Source organism: Podarcis tiliguerta (genome assembly GCF_965153285.1).
Source record: "Podarcis tiliguerta genome assembly, chromosome: 4".
NCBI classification, from domain to species: domain Eukaryota; kingdom Metazoa; phylum Chordata; class Lepidosauria; order Squamata; family Lacertidae; genus Podarcis; species Podarcis tiliguerta.
Genome location: NC_139537.1, coordinates 90277447 through 90297690, shown reverse-complemented (window position 1 = coordinate 90297690; position 20244 = coordinate 90277447). Strand labels below are relative to the sequence as shown.

The window sequence follows — 20244 nt, the reverse complement described above, 5'->3', positions numbered from 1 at the left end:
TGGGGGAGGCAGTGGAGGACAGAAGTGCCTGGCGTGCTCTGGTCCAGGGGGTCATGAAGAGTCGGACACGACTAAACAACAACAACAACATTGGGAGTCAGAAACTCTTGCTGGTTTACAGTCAGGAGATACCAGTCTATCTTCTTCCTGCTGCTCTGGGATGAATATGGGTGAAGGCAATATTTTTTGTATCTTAATATTGTGTCTTGGGTGTCTGTCATTCTGTTGGACAGAACAGAGTGGTTTAATTCTGTTAAGTATCAGAAATGGATAGCATAAAAAGTGAACTAAAAAAAGCGATTGCCATTTATAGTAGTTGTTCCTATTACATCCAGCAATCTGTTCTCAAAGAGGCACAAAGAGTGGGTACCTCTTTGTGGGTACAAAGAAGCACATTTCACTGAAAACAATGCAGGGAATAGAGATAGGTAGCATCCCTACTCAGTTACATAATCAGAACTGACAGCGAAGGAGCTGAGAGCACCTTATGCTATAAGCATTGTTGAAACTAAGCAGGCATGGACCTGATCAGGGCCTAGATATAAGACAGCTGAGGCCTCCTTATCTGGATGATAGACAACTGGGAACTCCTGAGAAGCCCATGTAAGCAGTAGGGAGCTTTCTAAATGAAATGGAAACTACACATGCATATCTTATATAATTACCTGTAAGCATCCGAAATGTGACTGTGTTTTTATTAGGAATGCCATGAAAGGTGTCATGAAAGATGGCAAGCTTCAGATTTGGTCTTGACTTTGTAGTATCCTACTCTTAGAAATCTGGGGCAAAAGTGGGTCTTTCTACCTATCCAAAAATGTTTCATGACATTCCCCAAAGGTTTCTGGCCTGATATATCTGGGGCAGTGACAATGGGGAACTCCCCATGTCTTTGATAACACCGTATTCAGCATCACCAAACACCACCAATCAGGAGTGCCAACTTGAATGAAATATTGTGGAGATCTACGTAAGCCCTGCCCTGCGTAATCGATCACAAGATGCGGCACCCCTCCCATTTGAATGCCAATGCCTGTCAACTTTGGGGCCCTCCAGTCTCCTCAAATATTTTATTAGGGGGCGGCTGAAGGGACCTCAACCACTAGGAGTTGGCTCGTATGCCACAAAGCATGTGCAGGGAGACGACAGGAAGGGCAAAGTCAATCCAGTGCTACTATTTATGTGTGATATGTTGTACTGGAATGTGAATGGGGATTTACATCTCATTGCAGGGGAAATTCATATGCTGGGGGTACCACTGCTACTAAGCCAGTGGTCCTGACCTTGCCGCCATCTTGGCCCATCCATCGCCATCCAGGTAAGCAACAATGGCACTGGTGTTGGAAGGATGGTTCTCCTCACCCTACATGCCCTACTGTCTCACTGGAAGTAAGGCTGAGCACACATACTCCCATGTGCTTCTCCTTTCCACCCCCATAGTCAGAAGTGCAAAAGACAACATTGGGAAGGATGTCAAATGGCTATAGTGCACTTGTGATCCTCAAAAGGCCATTCTCACATTCTGTTAGGCTAGAGCTCAGTAGATTCATCTGGTTCTAGGAACAGTGTTGAGTAAGCAAGCAGGCAAGTCTTCAGCATAATTCTGCAACATCCCTAGTTTTTAAGAAAACATTTGTTTTGTTGGGTGATAATTGTTCACATCATATGAACAATTTTCAGGTTTTGTTGTCCCTAGCCAGCTGCTTTGGCCATGTATAGCCATATGGTGAAGCCACATACATAACCAAGATTAAGAAGTGAATGAGAATAGATTGATTATCTGTTAAGTTCTAGCTGACCAAAAATCTTTCCTCCCTTTATTTTTTTATGATTTTCAATTTGTAAAATTAGAAAACTGCTATAGGTCAGAATTGTTTTATAGGTCCACACTTAAAAAAGCTAGCTTTTTATGTCCTTCATTTAAGATTTAAATGAATATCTGAGGTAGGTTGTTTTTCTAACATTTTAGGTAGATTCACTGAACCACTTACCTCAAGAATAAGCAGTATTTAAGTCTCTGGCCTACAAAACTTCCCCAACTAACACAAACTTTTCCTACTATTGTGTGGCACCTCACTCAAGAATAAGTCATTCTGAAGGAAAAGGAGAGAAAAGCTTTCCCAAGGGAAATGCTTTGAAGGGTCACACATGACACACACTTACGTTGTTCTAGTGGTCTGCAGGAAAAATCATTGTTACTTCCAGTATTGTTAGTTTTTCACTGCCCAAATAATTCAACTATTTTGCTATTCTTTCTTTTCAGAGTGAAATAGCTGTTCATTGTACTGTTAGACATTTTTATCTGGTGGTGTCATGCAACAGGTATGAGCATCTAAGAGTGTGGAGAAGGTCAACTTTCAAAATAAAATCCCTTCCTTTTCATAACAATTGAGATCACTTTACCACAGTTATTACTTACCAGCCTGTCCAAACTTGTACCAGCAGCTGTTGTTGGTCTTTCCTCAGGATTATAGGGTTGAAAGCGGGTATTAAAGGTATCCGGAACAGAGCGGGAGGATCTTAAAGCTGGAGCTGGTTTAGGCTGTCCACATCCTTGAAAGACCTGCAAGAACCATGCTAAATTACTCCAAAGGTCCACTAAGAATTGAATCTAGCAGCATCTTATTCCTGGGCCTTAATTTCACATGGATAAATTTGATAACCTGGTCAAAGTGATTGATCAACAGCATCATCAACAATTGAATAAGCAGATTTTTTGTTACTGACTCGATGTGTTATACTTGTGAATTTTATTGTCTAAGCACAAAGTTACATGAACTGGATTTCAAGCTGTGTCACCTGTATCAAAACAGATACCTCACACATGCAATATGAAGGTCTGAGTTCAAAGTACGTGAATGGCTCTATTTTAGCTTTCATTGACACTAATCAATATCTTTGCTTTTTGACTATTTCCCCCCCAACCTGCTACTCAAAAGCATGAACAAAAATTACCAGAGCATGGACCATCTCAAGGATCATATAGTTCTCCATTTCAAGTCATTCTCTGGGTTCTTTCTTTCTTTCTTTCTTTCTTTCTTTCTTGGAACTGCGCAAAGACTGGGTAGTTTCTTCAAGTGTGTACATTTAAGTCTTAAATTTTAAGTCTTAGAGAGTCTAAGTACATTCCAACATAATTATCAAACAGCCTTGAAAACATCGCTTTTACTCATTGGCTACCTATTTTTTTCAATGAACAAAAAGCAACCTCAATGAAAGGACAACATTTGAGGTAAAAATCAAAACCCATGAAATTATGGCTCAAATTGCTCAGGGCATTCACTTGATTTTTATACACCTAACTGGCAGCCAAATGTGTGAATGGACTGCACTGGCAAGTGTTCTGTTTCAGGTGTTATTTTCTTAAAAGAGTGTAACTTGTTTTTGGAACTAAATGGAATTCTTTTTAAAGCTTAGCCGCTACCGCTCCAGCTCCCATCTGTTTAAGCCTTATTTGTGTTTGGTTAAGAGGCATTTGCATCAAGTCTTCCTGGTGTGTTTTCTGAGACCCACCAAACGGAGAAAAGCTATACAGTTGTTCAGTGAGCCACTGCTAGATGAAGGGGAGCAGGCTTGTCTTTGGATAAGAAGCTGTAAGGACCAGTCTCCTGCATTCAAGTGTGCACCAAAGAATTATGAGCAACACAATCTACATAAACTAAAGGTGAAAACAATGCAGAAGGAGTGGACATATTGCAAAGGTGATTGTGTGACAGCAGCCTCAATATGGCTCATGTAATAAGTGGGGGAGACAATGGGGTTAAAAATGAAAAGGAGGAAATTGATCTCATTGATTCTACTTAGTGATGTGTCAGAATAAAGACAGAGTTCTGCCAGAATAAAATAGCGTATTTGGAGGCTGAAGAATATAATGTCATGCTCCTGAATGGTTTTAAAATTGAGCGCAGCGGATGCTTCGTTTAATCACGTTCCACATGTTATATTTTGAAAGGTAGTCAGCATATAGGAAATCTAGATTGGACCTGGATAAGCCCCATTCAGGTCAGGCTGGAGGTATGCAGATCTAGATAAATAACCATTTGTCATATTCATATGTCATATTAGATGTTAAGGGCCTTTGATTCAGGCTGACATGAATGACCTCCGTCTGAGTTCTAGCTAGCAACGAGCTTGTCAGAAAAGGTTTTGCCAACGTGGAAAGCTGAAACCTGGAAATTTCTGCATTGATAAAACAAAGCTGCAAAGCAGTACAGGTTGGCTGTATTGATTCTGGTACCATGTCAACTATAGTATTAGTAGCTGCTCTTTAGCTAGGACAATTTATTAAATAAAGAGAGAGGTTCTTATTTGACTTTTTTTTTAAAAAAAAACCCTAGTAAAATTGCAGAATTGTAAAGTTGTAAGAGACCCTGAGAGTCATCAAGTCCTTATATCTTTATAGTTTACAAAGAAATAAAGACTATATTGTTATTTTTCTTTAATTCTAAAAAGTGTGTCTGGCTGATTTTGTATCACAAAATCACATCTAAATTACCAAGCTACTGGGATATAGTTAAAAAACATTGGTAAACAGTATAGGACAGAAAAATAGTTCCCAGCCATTAGAAAGTGAATCAGCAATGGTAAATAAAAGCTGGTTCTCCGAACCTACAAAATATTAAGAAACCGATGGGGTGAAATGTGGGAACACCCTCCACAGCTCTCATTTTTAAAAATCATTTTAGTGCAAATCTCTCCTAAGACACATGCAAAGTTGCCTAATACACAGTTTGTCCAATGCAATTCATTTTTGTACGTTATTTTCACGAATGCATGCGTTTCTATGCACACTTTACATTGGTATCTGCATTTTTGTATGCATTGGTTGGCCGAATTGAATTGCAAAATTCAGAGAAGTGCAAATTTTGAAGAACGGTGCGTTTTGGTTCATGTAATGCTTCGCAAAGTGTGAATCAGTGTAAATGCAAACTGAGTCAAGTTTTTAATTTATAGTCAATTTGTAAAAAAAAAGGAAATTCAGTTAAAATTATATTGGAAAAAAGTACCAATGGTAAGATGGGCTAACTCCCACGGGCATGCCCTTCAACTGTCCGGATGCAGTGTTACAAATATGGTAATTGGTTTTTAATAAAGTTGGGGACCTGTTGCAACATTTCCTTCTTATATTATGGGAGGAACAAGGCAAAGGTCTAGTGTGGGACAAGAAAGAGCAATCCACAGCTAGTAACATGTAACAAGACTGTAACCTCTGTATTTTCTAGCCCAGTGAACAGGCATGGTCTGGAAGCCTTTATGGGAATCTGGAAGTACAACTTGACCCACTCTTGGCTACTGGTGTCCAGTGGTACCTTGGTTCTCAAACACCTTGGTACTCAAACAACTTGGAACCCAAAGCACTGCAAACCTGGAAGTAAGTGTTCCAGTTTGCTAACCTTTCTTGGAAGCAGAACGTGCTCTGTTTTGAATGTTATGCTTCCGATTTGAGTGCCACACTTCTGTTTTGAGAGTGGAGGTCTGTCTGTTTTTGCTATTTCTTTTGCGTTTTTGCAGCTTTTTCTTGTTTTTGTGACTGTGTGGAACCCAGTTCAGCTACTGACTGATTGATTGTGTGACTGAAGTACATTGCTTATTGCTTTCACTTTATGGATTAGATAGTAAAATTCATGTTAAATGGCTGTTTTAGGGGTGCTTTGAAAAGTCTGGAATGGATTAATCCATTTTGCCTTACTTTCTATGGGAAGGTGTGCCTTGGTTTTGCAACACTTTGGTTTTGGAACAGACTTCCGGAACAGATTAAGTTTGAGAACCAAGGTACCACTGTAATGAAATTTCCTCTGTTGGTGTGGATGGTCTTTTCATGCCATCCCCTCCTTTGATTTGTTGCACAGGCAGGATCACTGCTTGAGATCCCTTGATTGCCTGCTGAAGACCTACTGAGAGTTCAAGCCTCTTCATGCCTTCATTACAGCCCTTGCACAGGACTTCAGAAGCTCAGAAAGCAGATTTCCGGCCAGACCTTTCAGGAAAAATAGAGAAAAATGCTCCAGATACTTAAAATAACACTTACTCCAAGCCTGACACATTTCAGAACAAATCCTTCCTCAGGGAGTAGGAGGAACACACTATAAATATACCAATAACATACATAAGAAATGGGATAGCAAAGCAACTAATGTAATAGATTCTCATAGCCTTGTTTTACTCTATACTTTACTACCCCATTTCATAGTATAAATCATATGGCAAACATCTGGAGTTTCTCCCTTCTTTTTTTCCTGCCAGTGGTGATTTCCTGGTTTTGTGGTTGGTCATCTGGATATTTAAGGAAAGAAACAACCAAATTTCTAAAGAAGCAATGGTAGAGTTTGATATCTAGCTGAGGCATTTAGTAGCAACAATGTGTTAGATACCTTTGCTGTCACGTGTACACTGTTTTCTTGCATGTTCATGATGGCTTCGGAAATCTTGACATCAATAGGATCCATAACAGATTCAATGTTGAATGGTCCCTCTAATCTGTCTGCTACCAAAAGCATAGCATCTGTTGAAAGACAAAGCAGCCAGCCGTCAGATAATAAGTAACTATGGAGCCTCACATGATGTAGCACAAAGGGTCCTGACAGATGATTCAACTTCAGAAACTTGCCATTGTCTCCCAGAGAGACAATGGAAACCAGGTGTGTCTTTCCTATATAAGCACATAAAATATGTCAGTACTCAGCTGGAGAAAAAGTTGAGAGCACCTGAATCGGACACCAGCAGGAGAAAGAAAGAGGAGGAGAGGGAGGGAGGGACACACACACACACACACACACACGTACTGCAAATTCAGCCAACAGGTGTACCAAAAAGTGGAGTTGTCTGTCACTCTCTCTCTCTTATACACTCACTCACTCACATGTGTTCTGTTGGAAGCCGCCCAGAGTGGCTGGGGAAACCCAGCCAGATGGGCGGGGTATAAATAAATCATCATCATCATCATCATCATCATCATCACACAAGTGTGTTTTCAACTACATGTACCAATTCAACAGAACTGGCTTGGGTAGCAGTCCTTTACTTTACATTTACATCTGTCAGGGCTGGTTCAGCTGCAGGTTATTAGTGCAAATATGTTTGACCCATGCTGTGTTTCTCTCCAACATACAGCATACAGCCTGCGCGGCACAGGGTGGTAGTGGTTTGACACGTAACAGGGTGGACCAGGAGAGGCACAGAAGGGATTGTTGGGCAAAACTGGAGCCCATGGCAGTAAGGAAAGCCTATTGATATATATATCAAAGCTTCAGCTTGAAGCAACAAGAAGCAGGTTGAAAACTTTCTTCACAAAAGCCGTCTCTTGTCATACTTCTCTACGAAAAAAAAAAAAGGCAGCAGAGAGTTTAAAAACTGCATTAATAATAGATGCCACATCCTATTGCCTCATGCAGCAGAGTTGAAAACGGGCCTTTTATCTTGACACCCGAAACAGATAATTTGCCAGACGATTCGTACATAGACATATCAATCATAAGAATGGAAGCTGATCGAAATGAACCCTTGGGGTATATTCTGGAGCTTTGCACAAGACGAAGAAAACTTTTATGTGATATACTGGGATCTTATAATTAAAGCAGCTGTTCATTCTGACCCCAAGGACCCCATTTCCTTGCAATACAAACAGGGGATAAATATTGGATTCCTGCCATGACGTACAGGTACAAGTCATGTTTTATGCTCTGTGCTTTGTACAAAATGCAGCTGTCTGCTGTCGGCTGCAAGATATATTTTATGGTTCTGCTGGGGTTACACAAACTCATTTGTCTAATTACATGGCGCCGTGCTCAGAGAATTACATAATGTACAATCATAAGAGCATAGTGAGGCATATTCTACTGTGTTTACAGTGCACCTTTGACCAAGTTAGACGCTACCAGCTAATCCATCCCTGAGAAGTATGTGCTCCCATGCCTTCTAACCTCAGCCCATGATCAGACAGCGTTTCCTTTCTCAATTGTTTAAAAAGAATATCCTCCCCTCCACTCCCCAGTGTAGAATTCCCTTTCAGCTCTGCACTAGATAGACTGCAATATCTGCTCTGCAAGCAAACAAGAATTTACAGAAATGCTGCAAAAGACCTCATGGTTTGACTCAAAATATTGTCATTTCCATCATAGCATGGAGGTGAACTTGCCACACACCCTTCACAGAGCAGCTTTGAGCAGTTTCTCTCAGCCACACCCCAGGAACAGCTTCGATTGGTCATCTAAATCAGGTTGAGATAGCCAATGGGTCTCAAACTCATGATGAGTTAGGGACTTTCCCTGCAGTTGTAGACAGGCTCCAGAGGATTGACTAGACAAGACCAAGAGTAAGTCCAACAGTCAAAAAGGGAGTTTCTGCATGTGTGGGGCAGATGTGACTCATTAACCTGAGAAGGTAGCCTGTCTTGGAAAAGGAAAACTCTGATTCTAAACCTCCGCTGCGTTGCAGGACATTTTCAGGAGAAGGAAAGGCTAAGGAGTTAACCCTACACAAACCCAGAGTTGAGTTCCTAAGATGGTTGGACGGTGCCTTGTACACCTCCTTCTGGCAACTCCTGCAGCCTAGCCAGTGCTAAACATATTGCTCTGCTTTCTTTTGGACCACACCAGCAAGGCCAAGAGTGGGGTCTTGTTGTATGAGCAGCCCAGGACCTCCACACACAGTGCCCTGGCTTTCACCCAGGGAATTCACTTTGGTGCTGCTAATGCAGCAGCTTGACATCACCCCAAAAGCCCACCCCATTGTTTCTTGAGACAGATGGATGCCAATGACACTGCTGGTTGATTCAACTTGGCTGACTGGAGAGGCGGGTATGTTATTAGGTTTGAAGCTGCTTGAACTCAGGATGAAAGGGGGAAATGTACTAAGAAGAAGGCACGTTTGGCAAACCCTCACCGTGATCAACTCCCGCCCGGAAACCTATGTCCCCACTGTGGAAGGACATGTGGATCCATAAATGGCCTCACTGTTAAGACTGTGTTCATGGAAGACAATCTTACTTGGCTACGAGTGATCACCAGAGAAGAGGAAGAATTAGGTTTGCTTAGCTTGTGGTCCAGGCCACAGGTCACAATGAGCTTGAGGTCTTCCACCCCCTTTTATTGTTTTATTGGGTATGGTCTTTTTTGTGGGATTCGTTTGTCGATGATGAGAGGGGGTGTCCCAAAACATAAAGCAGTTCAGCTGTACACATCCTACCTAGCCAATGTGTAGATAGACACAGTGCATTTACAGTGGTACCTCAGGTTAAGTACTTAATTCGTTCTGGAGGTCCATACTTAACCTGAAACTGTTCTTAACCTGAAGCACCACTTTAGCTAATGGGGCCTCCTGCTGCTGCTGTGCTGTGGGAGCACAATTTCTGTTCTCAACCTGAAGCAAAGTTCTTAACCCGAGGTACTATTTCTGGGTTAGCAGAGTCTGTAACCTGAAGCGTATGTAACCTGAAGCGTATGTAACCTGAGGTACCACTGTATATCACTTTAGTGCAAAAAAAGAAGTCACTGACCCATTTTTCTATTCACCCTCAACTCCTCTGCCCAGTGCCAACTGGTAAATCATGCAATGGCACTCCTCCTCTTGAAAGAAAATGGATGAAGTTTCACAACACTGACTTATTATACATGCAAAGGATTAGAGAAGTTTTAATGGGAAAGTATAAAACTAATGCTGAATTATTGGGCATCTATGAGTATGCTGGGACCTAAGCCAACTTCTAGTCTATTGGATTTGGGAAAGAAAAGACTGTGGAAATGAGAGCTTTTGCATCTAGCACATCATTTCTCATCCCCCCAAGTGATATATGTCACTCGGGATTTATACAGTTTTGAACTAGCATGAAGCGGAAGAGAGGAAGCCTTTCTTATTTGTGGACTGGAAACAGGAATATTCAGGGCCAATTTATTTATTTGTATTTTATTCTATTCAATTTATTCCCCGCCCTTCCTCCATGGAGCTATTTTATCCTTACGGCAACCCTCAAGATAGGACATGCTCAAAGGGTATGACTGGCCGAAGATGAAGTGGTGAGCTTCATGGCTCAGCAGAGAGTTGAACCTGGATTGTACTCAACCATTACACCATACCGTTTCTCACATAATGTCAAAGTACTTGTGTGGGATTTCTCATGACCCAGTGTCAGGGATTGGGTAGATGAGGAAGAATGGTGGAGACTGCCTTCCCATCCTGACCCTTCCAGGGAAGAGGAAGAGGAAGACAGGATAGATTTATAACAGGAGTTTGAGGGAGGTAGTAGCTCAGAGACAGATGAAGAGAAAAGCTTGGAAATCATGGGAGAGCCGGAGCAACACCCAACTGACACGTTGTAATTAGAAAGTACTCCAGACCCTCCATCTCTCAGAACCACAGCGCAACACATCATATGGGGACTTCCGGCAAGGAAAAATGGTGGGTCCCACGGCAGCGAGCAGCTCCTGAAGCCAGCCAGAGCCAACTGTGCTACCAGGGTGGCTCTGGGCTGCTGAGGCTGCCACTGCCTCATTTCCCGGGGACAGATTTGCAAATCTGGGGACATTCCGGGGACGGAATTTGTCCAGAGACAGATTTGCAAATCCAGGGACTGTCCCCGGGAACTGGGGACGTCTGGTAACCCTATGTTATACCCCTCTGAGAATCGTGGCTCTGTGGGGGGAATAGGGATCTCCTAACAACTGTCTGCACCCTTAACAAATTTCACTTCCCAGGATTCTTTGCAGGAGACCATGGCTTTTAAAAATGGTACTATACTGCTTTAAATTTACAGAGCAGATGGGGCCTGATATGAATGACACTTTAGGCTGCATCCCTATATCCTGGGGATGGGGAGCCTTTTTTTTTTAGTTTGAGGACACATTATCCTTATGAGCGACCTTCTGGGACCACAGCCTTCTGGTGGGCGGGGCCAAAGAGAAAAGTGGGTGGAGCAATGGATGTGACTTTGTATAGTAGGCTACATTCCAGCCCCACAAAAGCCAGCGGTTCCTACTCTACGTACAGACACTTTTCTCCATCCAGGCACTCAAAAGGCATCCTCACGGGACACATTCTGGTCAGGTAAAAGCCTTCAAGAAGGGTGCCAAAGAGGAAGAGAGGGGAACTTGCCCCATTGTATATCGGGGGGGGGGGGGACTGTGTGGAGAGAGTCTCCTTCTTTAAATTCCTGGAAGTTGACCTTAGTAAGGACCTCACTTGGAAAATCAACATAACTCAGGTGGTCAGAAAGGCCCAACAGAGACTCCATTTCCTCAGGATCTTGCGAAAGAATAATGTTAAACAACAACTGATGAACTCCTTTTACCGGTACCCAGTAGAAAGTGTCCTTTGATATTGTATCACAGTGTGGTATGCTGGCTTGACAGCCATGGACAGAAAGTCTCTACAGAGGGTGGTGAACACAGCACATGATATCACGGGCTGTTCCTTGAGTCCGCTAGATGACATTGCAAGGGATCGTTGCCTTAGGAGAGCGAGAAAAATTCTCAGGGATGACTCACACCCCGGCCATCATCTCTTTAATCTTCTACCCTCGGGCAGGAGATATAGAAGTATAATTAGCCATACCAACAGGCTAAAAAATAGCTTCTATCCGTGGGCTGTTAGGCTGTTGAACAGAAAATAACATAGAGAAATTGACTTGCGAGGTGGTGTGTTGTTCGATAAGAGATTGAGTGTTGGGGGGGAGGGAGGCTATTTTAATTTCATTGTACATAGGTTGTACAATGACAATAAAGGTATTTTTTATTATTATTATTATTATTATTATTATTATTATTATTATTATTATTACATTGGGGCATGACCTGGAAGAGACTGAGGGCTGAGGGCATCACATTCGGATACAATGAGTAGGCAACGGATTTTATTAATTACAGTTCAAGCAACGGTAGACTTATATCGCACCGAAATCATAACAACATTCAAATGAAAATTAAAGGCTACAGCAAATAAACTTCAGATGCTGGTTTTAACTGAACCCAACAATCAAAATAACTACGTTAAAATGAAAGCGTTCAGAACTTCCTATGTGTGCTTTTCTTTAAATATACAAATGAGTTGAGTTTTTCCCCTCCGCAAATGAGATTCCCCATTAGGAGCCATGCCAAGATGTCGGTTTTATTTTTTTTAAAGGCGCTCAGTTTATATTTCAAATCAAGGCTATTATTTAGAGCAAATGGCTGCGGCATGGCTGCCTTTCAGCCATGAGAATGCAGCATGATTTCAGGCCTGAAGGGTCAGGGTGAGTGATCTTTCCTTCACGAAGCAAGTGTTGCCAGAGCAGCCTAACAACCCAAACGCCAAAGAACAAAAAATGATGTACTAAGCCTTGAATGCATACAGTCAGGTTAGCACTCACTTCATCCTCATTCGTTTCGAGTTCCCCCCTTTTCTTTTTAAATACCAAATTGTGCTACACCTGTGCTTTACACACATCTCTCGATCCTTGCAGGAATCATGGCCTAGTGGCAAAGCCACTGTGGTGCACTGTTGACATGAGCTCAGAAAAGGGTCTAGAAGCAGACGGTGGGGAGAAGCAACAGCACTAAATTGACCTCCAGGCCCCGGACTGGCTGCTGTTTACCGGGGTGGGGGGAAATGGGAGGACCAAGTTGGTGGGGAGGAAGGTGCTGTGCAAATGACCTGGCAGGAACACTGTTTGCATGTCGAGGTCCCCAAGCCACCCCCAAATAAATCACAATTCACACAGAATTTAATGTTTCTGGTATAATTTTGGCCACAACTTTATTAAAATACAGTGGTGCCCCGCAAGACGAATGCCTCGCAAGACGGAAAACCCGCAAGACGAAAGGGTTTTCCATTTGCAGAGGCGCTTCGCAGGACGAATTTCCCTATGGGCTTGCTTCGCAAGACGAAAAATGACGAAAAAATTTGAATTTTTTTTTTTGCTCCAAAACCCCTTATTTTGAATCGCTAAGCTGCTAAAAGCATTTTAGCAGCAAAACCGCTAATCCCCCACCCCTTAAAAAGCCATTTTTAGCCCTTAAATCGCCAATAGCGCTAATAGCGCTACTCCGTCAATGCGCTTGCTTCGCAAGACGAAAAAACCGCAAGACGAAAAGACCCGCGGAACGGATTCTTTTCGTCTTGCGAGGCACCACTGTACATAAATGTGAGTGGTTGCTTAGGCATTGGTTACGACTATCTGTCCCCACGTCCGGGGACAGAACTGACTTCCAGATTCCAGTGAAAGCCAGTAAGGGAAAACAATATTGGGGAGAAAATGGAGCCGGGCACCAGACCCTCACCTCTCCCCGCATGCTCCCAGGGGCTTGTGCGGCCCAAGCCCCATGCCAGGGATTCGGACGAAAGCATGGCGAGCCCCTGGATTCCTTTAATGGAATTCCCTTGCAGCAGCAGCATTGGAGGGGCAGGCACAGCCAACCACATCCCCTCCACCAACCCAAAAAATAACCAATGCCTAACCGCAATCTTAACAAGTTGTGACGATTTGCTACGCAGTAGGCAAAAACCAAATGGCACCAGCCAATCCACCAAATGGATTGGCGGGCCCCTGCCCCAAGGCCCCGGACCAAAGAGTAGATGACCCCATGACAGGCATAGTAAGGTCAAACGCAAAAGCCCTAAATTAGGGAGGGTGGGTGGGTGATCTGGTGCACGCAGCGAAAGAGAATGCTCAATGCTGCGTGCTCAGTATATAAAACCCTTGGTCCATCCCACAAATTGGCAACATCAAAATTTCCCCCGTAACTCAAACAGCTCAATCACTGCTATGGCCATCTATACGATCCTGCCCAGCAACAGAGGGGTGGCCTGTCAGACCCCACTGCAACATGTGCTCTCCGTGAAGGAGAACAGTCTTTATCAAGGCATCTCCTCCAACATTTCTCTGATTAAAATAGGGACATGCTATTTAATATAACAACAACAACAACAACAACAACAACAACACTTTTATTATTATTTATACCCCACCCATCTGACAGGGTTGCCATGCCACTCTGGGTGGCTTCCAATGTATGTCAAACACATAACAAAACATTAAACATTTAAAAAACTTCCCTATATAGGGCTGCTGTGAGGGACTGGGCAGAGGAATGGTGGAGACCACCTCCCCAGCCTGACCCTTCCAGAGAAGATGGAGACAGTTCAGAATTACAACAGGGGTTTGAGGGAGGTCACAGCTCAGAGGCAGATGAGGGGGGAAGCTGGGAAATAATGGGAGAGGTGGAGGAGGAGGAAGAAGAAGAAGCACCAGGGGGGTGACAGCTGATGGACTCAGCGTCTTTAGAAAGCCTTCCAGACCCCCCACTCTCCCAGAACCTGGTGAGCCTTGAAAGTAGGAGAGCAAAGAGCTCAAAGACAGAGGGCACCTTTCAGCACCTGCAGTGATGACTCATGAGAAAGTGGGAGAGACGGAGGGGTGGAGATTCACTCGCAGCAAGACCATTATTCTGAGAGGCCACATTCCCATGCCTCTCTCTGTGAATATTGAATAAAAGCAGATGGTAAGGACTTTTCCCTTTCATGTCCGTTCCCGGCAACCTGCCGTGGGGGTTGGTTCCACTGCTGCCTGACAGCAGGATTGTATCAAATCGCATAATCAAAACCCTATGTTTGTTTTTTTCTGGATGGATGGATGGATAGATAGATGATGCTTTCAGTTTTAAGAGATGTGGGAAGAGAGAGGAAACCACTTTCTCAAGCATACTTTCTGTACTTGAAAATATTTGATCTGCCAGTCTATTTTCTGTGCTTTCAGCACACCGAGACCTTGTCAGAGTGGGCTGAATTAAATTGTATAGAATTGCTAATGTTGTAATGTATTAAGCATTGAGTGGGTTTTGTTTGGCTTTTTTTTTATTTAACATATTTATTCCTACAAGCAGAATGTCATTTTCTCAGACATGTAAAGAAATGTGCTGTGCCAATGTCCAATCCACCGCAGAAAGCCCACTGCTCATCCACAGAAACTCATTTCCTTGCTATCAGCTAGTACAAGATGACAAAAGCCTGCCAATATTTTTCACTCTTTATGTCCTATGTGGTAGGAGAATGATTTCTTGAACTGTTCTACGCAGAGGGCGAGAGACAAGCATAACGGGATTGATGGAAAATCTTTCTTCATTGTAGTTTGAGAGAGGAAGCAAATAAACTCTTTTGTATTGTTCAGCTTTTCCTTTTATTGTTTTTCTCCCCCACCTTTCCCAGAGGTTCATCTGAAAGCGCACTTGACAGTTCACCTGCCTATCAACACTTACCTTGAGGTGTGGGAGCGGATTATAGCCTTGGTCCAGCCGTTCCAATATGTGTACGAATGCAAATATTTAAATGGGCATATAAAACGTTCATGCAAGCAGCAGATTTTCCATTCACTTAAACAAGTGGGACTTGAAATGAATGGGACTTGCAGGTTGAGTGCATTGGTTCCTGGTTCCAGTCAACTAAGCTCTCTGTCAGGAAAGTCTATTCCATTTCTCCTCCTCTTGGACGGCTTTCCATATTTTACTCCCTCAACAATTAGTCAGCATTCAGTGGACACAGAGAATGGAATTGGACTGCTTTTCTCCCCCCTCCTTAGAGCATCTATTTCAGAAGGGCGGGGGGAGACTGGGACTGCTCTTTTGTTTTCGTAAGTATCCATGATTTAGAAAATTGTGTTCTCTATTAGTATACAGTGGTACCTCTAGTTACAAACTTAATTCATTCCAGAGGTCCGTTCTTAACCCAAAACCGTTCTTAACCTGAGGCGCACTTTCGCTAATGGGGCCTCCTGCTGCCGCCATGCCGATGGCGTGCAATTTCCGTTCTCATCCTGGGGCAAAGTTCTCAACCCGAGGTACTACATCTGGGTTAGTGGAGTTTGTAACCCGAAGCGTTTGTAACCCAAGGTACCACCTTAGTGCAATCCAGATGTTGTTGGATTACAAGTCCCATTGCCCCTAACCATTGGCCATGCAAGCCATGATGGATGACAGTTGTAATCCAACAACAACTGGAGGGCACTAGGTTGGTGTAGACGATGATATGCCAAATAGGCTCTGTATGTGTGGATAAAGATTTCAAGTTCCTTGGCTCAGCTTCACTCCCCCCCCTTAACCTGCCCTCTGTCTCTGAGTCCTTGCTCTCCTACTTTTAAGGCTTGCCAGGTTCTGAGAGATGGAGAGTCTGGAATGCTTTCTAATGACAACATGTCAGCCAGGTGTTGTTTTGGCTCTCCCATTATTTCCCAGCTTTTCCCCTCATCTGCTTCTGAGCTGCTTCCTCCCTCAACCCCCTGTTGTAAATCTATCCTGTCTTCCTCTTCCTCTTCCCTGGACAAGTCAGGACAGGGAGGCAGTCTCCACCATTCCTCCTCTGTCCAGTCCCTCACACCTACATACCACGGGTGGTGCTGTGGGTTAAACCACAGAGCCTAGGGCTTGCCAATCAGAAGGTCGGTGGTTCGAATCCCTGCGACGGGGTGAGCTCCTGTTGCTTGGTCCCTGCTCCTGCCAACCTAGCAGTTCAAAAGCACGTCAAAGTGCAAGGAGATAAATAGGTACTGCTCTGGCGGGAAGGTAAACGGCGTTTCCAACAAGAATATTTGCATATATTCTTGTTTAGCTATACATTCTGAAAGTAAAAGTTTTTTGAATATTTTAATGTGTTTAATTTCAAGAAATGAGTCAGTATAGTGGTACCTCGGGTTAAGAACTTAATTCGTTCTGGAGGTCCGTTCTTAACCTCAAACTGTTCTTAACTCGAGCTACCACTTCAGCTAATGGGGCCTCCTGCTGCCACTGCACCGCCAGTGCACAATTTCTGTTCTCATCCTGAAGCAAAGTTCTTAACCCGAGGTACTATTTCTAGGTTAGCAGAGTCTGTAACCTGAAGCGTCTGTAACCTGAGGTACCACTGTATTGCACATGATTTGGCTTCCTAGATGCCATTTGGCTACTCTGCCAGCATGCCCTGCCCCTTTCTGCCCATTTTTGTGAATTTTGGGGTCACTTGCAGGTTCGGCACAATGTGTCTATACACTGTCACACACATACTGAAAGTGCGTAAATGGGGGGTTTAGCTACTCTGCCAACACTTTTGATATTTGCATTTGTTCTTGTTTTCTAGTCCTTGAACCACGTGTTGGGAACCATTGGGTCTCCAGATGTGGCTGAACTACATCACCCATCAGCCCCAGCAAACATGGCCAATAACCAGAGTCGATAGGAGTTGCAGTTGACAATGGAAGGGCCAAAGACTCCCCGTGGCTGCCTTACCCTATATGCAACCTGTGATGGAGACCTGGCAAAACAATTCACCAAATAATACTTTGGAGTGAATCTTGAAACTTCCCCCTTCAGACATAAGATCAGGGGCTGCTCATCTCTCTCCCTGCACTTTCAGCCCTGATCTCCCAACTTTATCTTAGTTGTGAGCAGTTTGGTTCAACTTCCCTACACAGTCATTCACAATTAAGTCTGCCAAGAGCAGAGGTTTGTAATGCAAAATAAAGTGCAGCTCAGAATGGCTTAGGTCCTTTCTAAATGAATTGCAAGGATCTGCGTTGCAACTTGCACTGGCTTTGCACTTTGCCAAAAACAATTTACAAAGTCCTTTAGTTTCATCTAGCAGGCTCTTCTCTGATCTGAAAACCTTGCAGCCACTTTGTGATTGGCTGTGCTTTTGATTAATCTACCTATGCGTCAGGTACATGAGCTCTGCGTATTCTCATTATATTTGCATTCTTGCAGTATTTTGCCTTTAATGTCCAACTATCAGTTAGGGATGGGCAAATCTGTCAATCTCCATTTCCCCCAGTTTCTTCCTTTTCCAACCATAACTCTAGCTTTTGTAATCAGTTTGCATTTTATGAAAGGTTCTCACACTGTTCAAAAGCATCTTAGGGCAAATTGCTGATTTATAATTTTTTTTTTTATTTATATATTTATTTATTTATTTATTTAATTCATCCCTCTCTTTTTCCACACACAAAGTCTCAGAATAAAATGCAATGGAATGCTATTTAAATCCAAATAGAACTGAAAGCATTGCCAGTAAAAATTTATATAAAATGCTCATCCTCCAACTTATTAATAAGGACTAAGACCTAACCACCCCACTAAAGGTTTATAGGAGCAACAACATAATATGCACATATTTATATGCAATTTTGTAAAAAAAAAATATGCAAATAATTTTCTCTTATATTGTTCATTTTCTGTACGTTTTTTTCCACCAATATATGCATTTTTATAGATATTTACTCTAATACAGTGCATTTTTGTAGACATTTTGCAGCTGGGGAACTGCATTGCAAAATTTGGAGAAGTGCAAATTTTGAAGGATGGTTGTGTTTAGGTTCATACGATGTTTGGGAAAGCACAAATTAATTAGATTTATACTCATATATGTGAACTGAATCAAATCCCCCCATTCCTACTATCAGTGAGTGGTTTAAATTCCTTTCTTCTCAGCTGCAGTCATTTATAGAAGTGAAAATGAAGATGCAGGTGTAATAATAACAATGATTTATGTAGCCTCATGACTACAAGATCCATGATGCATTGTGACAGAGACTTAAATATATTTACATAGAAACATCTGGGGCCTTTAACTGAAACACGCAACTAACAATATTGAAGAAACGCCTGTGCAGATTAAACCAGCCAAAATTTAAACAGGTATATAGATTTCCTGTTGAAGTTTATCTTCAGGGCTGGGAAAATGAAATTGAAAATAGAATTGCACCTTCAGTTTCACACACCCTGATGGAAGATACAGAAGGAAATGGAGTATCTTTTTGTGAGTGGTCTGTGCAAAATACACAAAAAGGAATTATGCTCACACACTCAAAATTATAGTAATGAGTTGTAATTACTCGTTGTGAGTATCCAGTTGTGATAGCATAAAATATTGATGGCATGCTAATTGAGCCTCCATCCCAATTTGTTTGCACAAAATGTGTGGGAAGATCATGATGTTGGCTGTACGCTGAGCATTCATTCTAGCAGCAGCAGCAGCAATAACAGCAACTGTCAAATGATTATTAATCTTTGAATCCTATTATTAATCTGTAATCCCATTGTCTCTGGGAGGGTGTTCCAGAAGCTGTAGAAATCTCCACCCGTCTTCAAGGGCTAAATAGGACCTCAGTAGGCACGCGGGTGGCACTGTGGGTTAAACCACAGAGCCTAGGGCTTTCCAATCAGAAGGTCGGCTGTTCGAATCCCTGCCAAGGGGTGAGCTCCCGTTGCTCGGTCCCTGCTCCTGCCAACCTAGCAGTTCGAAAGCACGTCAAAGTGCAAGTAGATAAATAGGTACCTCTCTGGCAGGAAGGTAAACGGCGTTTCCGTGCACTGCTCTGGTTCGCCAGAAGTGGCTTAGTCATGCTGTATGCCGGCTCCCTTGGCCAATAAAGCGAGATGAGCGCCGCAACCCCAGAGCCATCCGCGACTGGACCTAACCGACAGGGGTCCCTTTACCTTTACCTTAGGGCTGAATAGGGTCTGTGCCGGGGGAGCAGGTCTGGCTGTGGGATCCAAAATATTAATAGTCTTTTCAGTCTTCCACCCCACGCCAAAATGAGGACAAAAACTATACCAGCCCTGGATTTGACATAGTGAGTTTGCCTTCTGTTGCTTCCAGTGGAAAAAGATGGAAGTGTGACATATTGGTATTGGACCTGGGCCTTTAGGGGTTAGGATTAGGAGAGGAGTTTTGCCACCCAGCTTTGCTACTGGGCTCAGGGAGGAGATCAGCCCCCCATCTGGCAGAGTAATGGGGCTTTGTGGCGGCTTCTCCCAAAGGGAGGAGTCAATACAAAGCCCCTCTGGTGGGTGCGCAGATCTGGAAAGGATCTCCCCCCCTGTCTGTTGGGGGAGACGCCTTATGGAGATTGCATCCCCTGCGCTGAAATGGCAGCAGAGTGTTTCATTTCTTAATCCTGTGGGTGCCTGTCTGGTGTTTGCTATGTCAGGCATCAGAGGGTCCAGCCCCCATGGCAGGTTGCTGGGAACGGACAAGACAAGTCCTTACCATCTGTTTTTATTCAATATTCACAGAGAGAGGCTTGGGAATGGGGCCTCTCGGAATAATGGCGTTGCTGCGATTGAATCTCCACCCCCTCCGTCTCTCCCACTTTCTCATGAGTCATCACGACAGGTGCTGAAAAGTGCCCTCTGCCTTTGAGCTCTTTGCTCTCCTGCTTTCAAGGCTCGCCAGGTTCTGGGAAAGGGGGGTCTAGAAGGCTTTGTAAAGACACTGAGTCCCTCAGCTGTCACCCCCCTGGTGCTTCTTCCTCCTCCT

The 20244-nt window shown here is 43.3% G+C and overlaps 1 protein-coding gene across 2 annotated transcripts in view; it reads right to left on the bottom strand.

Annotated features, from left to right (window-relative positions):
- GPC6 (glypican 6) overlaps positions 1–20244 on the bottom strand; it is a 766899-nt gene that overhangs the window by 47453 nt on the left and 699202 nt on the right. For both annotated transcript variants that reach the window (XM_083437893.1, XM_083437892.1), the window contains exons 5-6: positions 6369–6499; positions 2417–2560 (exon numbers count right to left, since the gene is read on the bottom strand). In XM_083437893.1, coding sequence (XP_083294019.1) covers positions 2417–2560; positions 6369–6499 — 275 coding nt within the window. The remainder of the gene's footprint in view (positions 1–2416; positions 2561–6368; positions 6500–20244) is intronic.